We start from the raw sequence: 8,381 nt of genomic DNA, 5'->3' as shown, positions 1-8,381 counted from the left end.
GATACATAACTTATTTTTTCCTAACCCACGTTTATCTCTCCCCTTTTTACTCCTTAAATTACTCCCTTTTTTACTCCCACAATCTTATCAGTTTATTCTCTCATTACAATTTTGAATTTTAAGATCTTTCTCTTTCTAGTCGATCATCCATCAAGGTATTGCTTCAAATTCTTTCACTCACAATTCATACTTTTTTTTGTTTTTCTTCATCAAAATTTTGATATATTATGGATGATGCACCTTCATTCAATATTGGGATTACCCAGATAATGTCATTCAATATTGGGCAAAAAACAGATCTAAGAAATTGCATAATCCTTTCGTAATGGCGAAAGTAAACATTAAGAAGGTGAAGAAGGATAGTTCATCTTCTTCAAAAGCGCAGTCGATAAAGTCCCAAAAAAGAGGTGTCGAAAAGTCGCACCAACAATTTCTCGGCGTTCTTTACCTATGGCTAGATTTTCCATCTTTTTATCAATTTTTGTGATCGTTAAAACTTGATTTTATTAGTTTAATGATTTTATGATACATTAATGATTCAATACTTTTTTAATGTTGTAATTCAACAGGATTTAGTTAGTTTTGTAGATGATTTGAGTTTGTCGAGAATGATTGCGGCATCTCAAACATCCCTCTTCCTAATGTAATTACATGCAAGATTTTGGTTGGAGAAGTGAGAGGAAGTTGAACAACTTTTGGAGTTGGAAGAAGCTTTAGAAACAATTGTCGCCTTTTGGAGATAAACATTGTGGGTGGTGGAGAAGAAAATAAAAGGGGGGGGGGGGGGGGGGGGGGGGGGGAGTAGAACATGTTGCTGAACATTCAATGTATCGTGTTCAAATATTATGTATATGACACATAACTACGTCAAATTGTCTAATTGACTATGTATCAGATGTTGTTATGTATATGCAGTACTGTTTTATAACAAAATGTGTGTTTATCATAACTAGTTTTTTCGATATTTTGTTGTTCAATTTTGTCTGATACAAAATGAGGGGGGGGGGGGGGGGAGTAGAACATGTTGGTAAATACCCTTCTATATCCAAAGTTCAGATTTTTTAATGTATCTAATTGATAATGCCTTCATTTCAACTTTATGATACATTAAATTAACATTTGTTACTAAACAATAATGTATATATCTGAAATCAAACAGTCAGACAAAGTTTCAGTAAAGATTGATACATAGGTAAATTTTAGTTAGTTTTTGATTCATTCATGTATCTAATTGATAAATTAATTCTTACTTATTGTGATACATTTATAGATACACTTTATTTTATTTTACATACTACTTTTTCACAACCTTATTGTATCAAATACATCATTTTCAACTAGATCATGATACATTATATAAAAATATATCAGAACCATATTGAGTGGTACCATCTCCACAAACACAATCTCTTGTACATTATTATCAAATAGCTAATGATACATTATTTTTAAAAGGTTTATAAAAATGTGTTACAAAAATAAACACTAGATTGAAATTCTTAACATTTCAATTTATTGTATCAGAATTTCACTAGCTAATAGTAAATTTTAATGTTTTATCAAAGTAAAAGTGCAAAAAAGCAAAAAATTGAAAAATTTATAATCTCAAAATAATGTATCTGAAACATAACAATAGTTCCAAAAAAGAGTTTTTCAATTTTCTTTCGAAAAGAAAGTATAAGTTCTTCGTTTGTGACATTCTTGTCCACAACGTACACAAATGCTTTGTGTTTGTGCTTTTCTTTCCATAGAGATCTTTTCCCTCATTTTCCTTGGTCGTCCAGTCATCTTTTTGTACCTAGGTGGCAAGACAATTTCTTCCAAAACAAATTTCGATACTGACCAATCGTCCTTATCCAGCATTGAAATCATTGGAACTTCATACGTATTTGCTAATGCAGCTGGTTTGTAGTAATCAGAGCAGAGATGTATCTGCGATGTTTTGCTCTTTACAACAGCAATTGCGTGTGCACAAGGTATCTCGTCATGCTGAAATCTACAGTTACATATTTTTCTCTCAAGGCAAACAATGTATCTTCGTCCACCTTTATACATTTAATAAATAAATTTAGAAGATGGAACTACTTGCGCACATTTGAAAGTTAGAGATACATCACATATCAATTAACTCAATTTAAGATACACAACATTCTAATGATAACAAACTCCAGATACACGATAATTTGTAAATTGATACATACCTTCATATATCGATTAAAATACTCATATACTGATACATTAAAAAAAAAAAATCGCATGTATCTGATATATTATTGTAACAACACACTAACTCACATCTATAAAAATCCATTACATATACATCAAACTAGAATTGAATCAAGTTGAAAATCAGTAATATATCATGATTATATATGCATATACAAATTCAATAATCAAAAAAGAAATTCATATATATCTTATACTTTATATTAACAGTACAGTAACTCACAGATCTGCAAACCCACAATATATAAGTCAAAGTTTTAATGTATCAAGTTCTAATCAGTAATGTATCACGGCTTATCGATCAAATACAGATTCATGAATGAAAAACAATGATTAAAGCACAAGAATATGTGTTGCATACCTTTTGTTATCAGATCTTTCAATTCGAAAATTGAAGCTATGGCAAATAAACATAACTATTTTTGCCCAAGCTAGTTATGAATTAACAACTTTCAATTGCCTTCATATTTGGGATCTGACATCACACAATCAGTGGCGGACCCAGAAATATTACCAAGTGGGTTCAACATATAAAAAAAAATGAAGCAGTATTAAATGTTGTGGGTGGGAATCGTACCCACGATGCATTAGTCAAATTGTAACTACTTTGCCGCTGGGATACATGTTAATATTGGTTTAATGGGGTCAAATTAATTATATGTAGTGTTTTGTTTCAAAAAACAGATTGAATATATATATATATATATATATATTGTATTTTTTCGATGAAGTGGGTTCATATGAACCCACTTGCAACAAGGTAGGTGCGCATAAAAATAAAGATACCAAGAAAGTTTGCAAAGAAACCCAGGTCCTAATCGTCAATCATAGTGAGATTTGTGTAGAATTTGAAGAACCCAAAAGCTATGATCTTCAATTTTTTTCTTCCTTCGAGAGTGTCAGTCAAAAATCAAAATATTCATTATGTATCTTATCAAATTTTCAACAAAAGTTTTGAATTATACTCGAAAGTTTCTTCGCTGAAACAAGGACAAAGATAAATTTGAATTTTGAATTGATTTGTTATTTTAGGATTTATGTTTCTCTGATTGACACAGGAAAAAAGATCTGAATAGCGTAAATTATGGGATTTTAATTTGATTTTCTGTTTTTTTCTTTTCTTTTTAAGCGCAATGGCCACATATATAAGGTATCACAATTAATGTATCCGAACAGCCAATTATGTATCCGGATGGCTGATATTTATTATTTCATCTTTTCACTCATTCCACCTTTTAACTCCGGATCCCTCTTCTTAACCATCCCAATTCCCACCCTTCGCCGCCTCCAAACCTCCGCTCTTCAATTCATCCCACCTCATAGTATTTTACTAGATAGATATAAATGCATCGCCCCGAAAGATTTTAGATCCAAACAAACAGAGATCCACATTATTTTTAGTGTTGAATTATAGTAGAGTGGTTAATAAATATAATAGAGTTGTGCACGAGTATATTTAAGATTTAAGACGAAATAAAATCGATTGACAAAAACACATATAGACTTAAATTGTTGGGATAAGTCGTACAATATTGATTGGTAGAAGAATTAAATTGAGAGCACATTTTAATTGTGATGAAAATATATACTAATATGCATATTCGACGTAGGAGTTTGTGCTAATACGTGTCCAATATATGTTATTATTTTTATGATTTTTAAATATTTCAAATTGTTAATTATTATGATTTACAGTATTTTTTACATAATTATTATATAATATATGTTACTCCCTATATCCTAATTTATATGAAACTGAAAGAATTTCGAGAGACAACTAGAATTTTTATATATTTTATAACAATGGAAAAAGGGTCTAATATACCCCTCAACTTTGTCATTTAGAGCTGATATACCCTCGTTATGAAAGTGGCACATAGATATCCCTAATGTTATACAAATGACTCACATATACCCTTTTCCTCTAACGGAAGTGAACAAATTAATTTTAATTTTATTTTTTTAATTATTTTTATATATATATATATATATAATCCCATATGGGTATATTTAATCCTCCTCGCTCATAATTTTTTTTTGGACTTTTTTTTTATTTCAACAACTAATTTATATTTATTATTTTGATGGTCAAATTTAATTATGTTTCACTAATTTTCTTGTAAAATTTATTATAGATGACCCAATTTTTTTCAAATACAAAAACTAAATTACAATATAGTCAAAAAAATAATTTTAAATTATAATATAGCCACACAAAAAATTAGTTTAAAATTTTTTTCTTTACACCAAGGAATGAAAGAAAAAAATAAGAATAAGAAACTCAAATAATGATAATCCAAAAAGTCAAAAAATAATTTATGTATAAAAAAGATTAAAATATACCTCGAACTTTGCTAGAAGGATCATATATACCCCTACATGAATTTTTTTAAAATTAAAAGTCAAAATTATAAATTTAAAATTAATTTTTTCACTTCCGTTAAATTAAGGGTATATGTGAGCTCATTTTGTAACGGTAGGGGTATATGTGAGTCGTTTGTATAATGATAAGGTATAAATGAGTCACTTTCATAATGAGGGCATATCAGTTCCAAATGGCAAAGTTGAAGGGCATATTAGGCCACTTTCCCTATAACTATTGTAAGTTGTTAATTATTGTAATCTATAGTACTTTTTATTCATATTTGAAAGGAAAAGAGTCTAATATATCTCTTAGCCTTTTCACTTAGAGCTGATATACCCATCGTTACAAAAGTGGCTCACATATACTTCTATCGTTACAAAATTAGCTCACATATATCCCTTACCATTATAAAAATTACTTACATATACTCATACCGTCACAAAAGTAATAAAATTAATTTCAATTTTTTTATTTTATTTTAAATATTTAAAAAGATTATGTAAGTTGTTGATTTAACTACAATTTAATTTGTACGAAAGAGGGTCCATATTAACAAACACTTGGTAACTGTGGCGGATGTAGAGTGTGTCCAGGGGGGTCATCCGACCCCCCTCGGAAAAAAATTACACTATATATATAAGATCAATTTTTTTGTGTACGTGTATATATTTAAAATTGAACCCCCTGAGCATATGTCAAAGGAGTAGCTCAATGATTTACGGGGTTCAGGATTTCGCCTATGTTTTATTTGAACCCCCTTGATAGAATTCCTGCCTCCGCCACTGCTTGGTAACCACATATAGTGATGTGTTGGTCTGTTGTCCTCATAAAAATGACGTTACAATCAAACCAAACAAAAATGCTTAAATATCACCGACATTTATGATATAGTGAATAAAATTATTTTTTTAGTTAGAAATTTTGCATTCTAATCCTAAATATTAAAAAGATCATTGATAAAAAACATTTTTTATTCAAATAATATCCTATACAACATAAGTTCAAATTAATCGAACTCACATACGAATATCGAACTTTGGTGCATGGTCCCTCATACACAATGAAATTTCAGGAAGATTGTTTCTCTATGTGTAGACTTTGGTGCTTGGTCCCTCATACTCAATAAAGGACTTAAAATAATTGCACGGTCGATCGAATTTCGTATATTTTGATTAAATAGTATATTTATATTAAATTTATTATATATAAATATTAAATTTTGATCTTGATGATTATAAATTAAAATTGACATTATCAACTCTAAAGATAATGAAAGATTTTATTTTATATTTTTTTTAAAGACTTTCTTGGGACTAATGCTAATATAAATATGAGGAAATTACATGGTTAAGCAAATATATACTAGTTAATTAGTCATTATGCCTATAGTTTTAGTTAATTACCACTCGCGATCAACATTCAGTAATAATTACGTGGGCTGAAGTTTTGAGTTTGTATAATTCGAACGTTTGTATAATTTTTCTATAATGTAATTTTGTATAGTATAATTTGTATAACTGTTTAAAGTTCAGATGTTTATATTTGTATAAATTCGTTATTTTGAGTTTATACAAAAATAATTCAATTATAAAAACATACCCGCAAATTATACAAACGAATCACCTTAAACTGTAGCTACAACTCGTAAATATGCAAACTATAGTTATGGAGCATAATTAAATTTATAATAATGACTATTTGCAAAAACTCCCCTATAAATATCCCTTCTTCTTTGTCTCTACAAAAGTAGTAACAAATATTATTTCTCATTTTAGACAGAAGAAATGGCGCTCTCCAAATCCTTGGAAGGCTGAAAGGGACTGTTGCAGAGTCAAGAATTGTTTGAGGTAAATATTTAATTATTGAAATTATTATCTTAAATTAAAGATGTTCATAATGTATTATGATTTTCTTTTGAAATTTATAATATAAATATATTAGGATATCGGATTTAAAAAATTATTAAATATTCACATACTCTATCACAAAAATCTACTCATGAAAAATATAAGAAATCAACAAGATATAAAACATGAATGATTAAAAGAAAGAGATAACTGTAAAAACACACTTAAACTATTTTTTTTAGTTTTATACTTAAATTATTACTTATTAGTTTAAGAAATACATTTCAGTGATGGTGTAATACACTCTCTTTTTTATTTATAAAAATCTTGCCACGTGACATTCTATATAGATAAAATATTCCATCTTGACAAAAATCAATAAATCATTAATATTGTTAAAAACTAAAGATTAAAGTATTACTATTACTATCTCCAAATTATTATTTTTTAAAATAAATAAAAAAAATTTCTCACCCCACTCTACCATCTCCTCCCCCAGACAATCCCCCGTCCTTTTATTTTTAAATTTTTTAAATAATTTTTTTTTAAAAATCCAGATAATTACAAATCGAAACCAAACAAAATTAAAATTTAAATAATTAACCAATTAAGTTATTGACACTTTTTGGACAAACAAATTGAAACAATAATATAAATATATATATACTAGTAGATTTTTTTATCAAAGTTTTTTAGTATGGTATTTTGATGTGCTTGTCCTTATTTATTTTAATATATATTATTGTGTGATGATGCAAGTATATACTGGAGACAAGTGTGTACCCTCGAGAGGCAAAGCTTCTTCAAGAGATCAGAGTTATAACTGAAAATCATCCAAAGTAATTTTCATCTTGCTTTCACATTTTTACTTGTTATAAAATGTCATACCATAATATATAAATATAAATATGATCTTAAATTTAGCTTTATCTGATAATTATGTCCCTCAATGTTGGGTGTATATAAATAGGTATTTGAGCTTTTATAAAGTTAAATAAATAGACGCACGTGTCTTACGTGACATAATATATATATAAGATGTTAAGTAGGACGTATATACACTTGTTCAATTCAATTTTATATAAATTTAAGTGTCTACTTGTGCACACATTCAATGTTGAGAACATAAATGTCACGTGAAATTAAGTTAAAGGGCATGTTTATGAATTATGCAAAATGACATTTTAGCCATCAACTTCTAGAGTGCAAAATCACCTTGTTACTTTTTCATTGAAAAATTACTTAAGTTAGATTGAAATTTTTATTTCATATAGAAATATCACAGAGAAAATGATCAAAATATTCTTAAACTATGCAAAATTTAATGAAAATACACTACAGTAATTGTCTAGTTCAAAAATATCCATATTGTTACTTAATTGGGTCAAAATATCTTTTTCATGCTAAACAGTAAACATATTATTCTTTTTTTTATGAACACATTTTTTTTCTAATAAAAATATTATTTTTAAAAAATCCCTTTTCCGTAATTTTTTTTAAAAAAAATCTCTTTAATTATTAAAAATATAGAAAGTATTTTTCTTCTTCTTAATGTCATTTTATCAATCAAAAACTGAAATGCTTTCATGCACTTTTTTAACTCGAAAAGAAGGATTCTTTTTTACTTTCCACTTATTTATTAGTTAAAGGAATTTTAAAAGGAAGAAACAAAAAAATCATAATTCATAAGTAATATTTTTATTAGGTGTAGAATGTCTTTGTTGATAATAGTTATTTAGCTTTAAAATGTCTTTACAGTTAATCATAAGAATATTTTTGAGACAAATTATTAATAATAGAGGTATTTTAGGATCAAATAATTTGCAATAACTAAGGATACTTTTAAATCAAACTATTAATTAAGAATATTTTTATTCAAATTTACATTATAAAAAAAGGGATACTTTAACCCTTTTCCCGATTATTGTATATTGACTCTTCCT

The 8,381-nt window shown here is 27.5% G+C and overlaps 1 protein-coding gene across 1 annotated transcript in view; it reads left to right on the top strand.

Moving 5' to 3' along the window:
* Window positions 1-325: 325 nt before the first annotated feature.
* The window catches only part of LOC102579925 (probable caffeoyl-CoA O-methyltransferase At4g26220), a 10,787-nt gene continuing 2,731 nt past the window's right edge, over window positions 326-8,381 (top strand). Inside the window, exons 1-4 of the mRNA XM_015306895.1 lie at window positions 326-439; window positions 1,902-1,976; window positions 6,409-6,438; window positions 7,198-7,277. Of these exons, the coding sequence (XP_015162381.1) occupies window positions 326-439; window positions 1,902-1,976; window positions 6,409-6,438; window positions 7,198-7,277 (299 nt within the window). The remainder of the gene's footprint in view (window positions 440-1,901; window positions 1,977-6,408; window positions 6,439-7,197; window positions 7,278-8,381) is intronic.

The sequence above is a fragment of the Solanum tuberosum genome, unplaced genomic scaffold (genome assembly GCF_000226075.1).
Source record: "Solanum tuberosum cultivar DM 1-3 516 R44 unplaced genomic scaffold, SolTub_3.0 scf00039, whole genome shotgun sequence".
Taxonomy (NCBI): Eukaryota; Viridiplantae; Streptophyta; class Magnoliopsida; order Solanales; family Solanaceae; genus Solanum; species Solanum tuberosum.
This window is presented reverse-complemented; position numbering and strand designations above follow the sequence as displayed.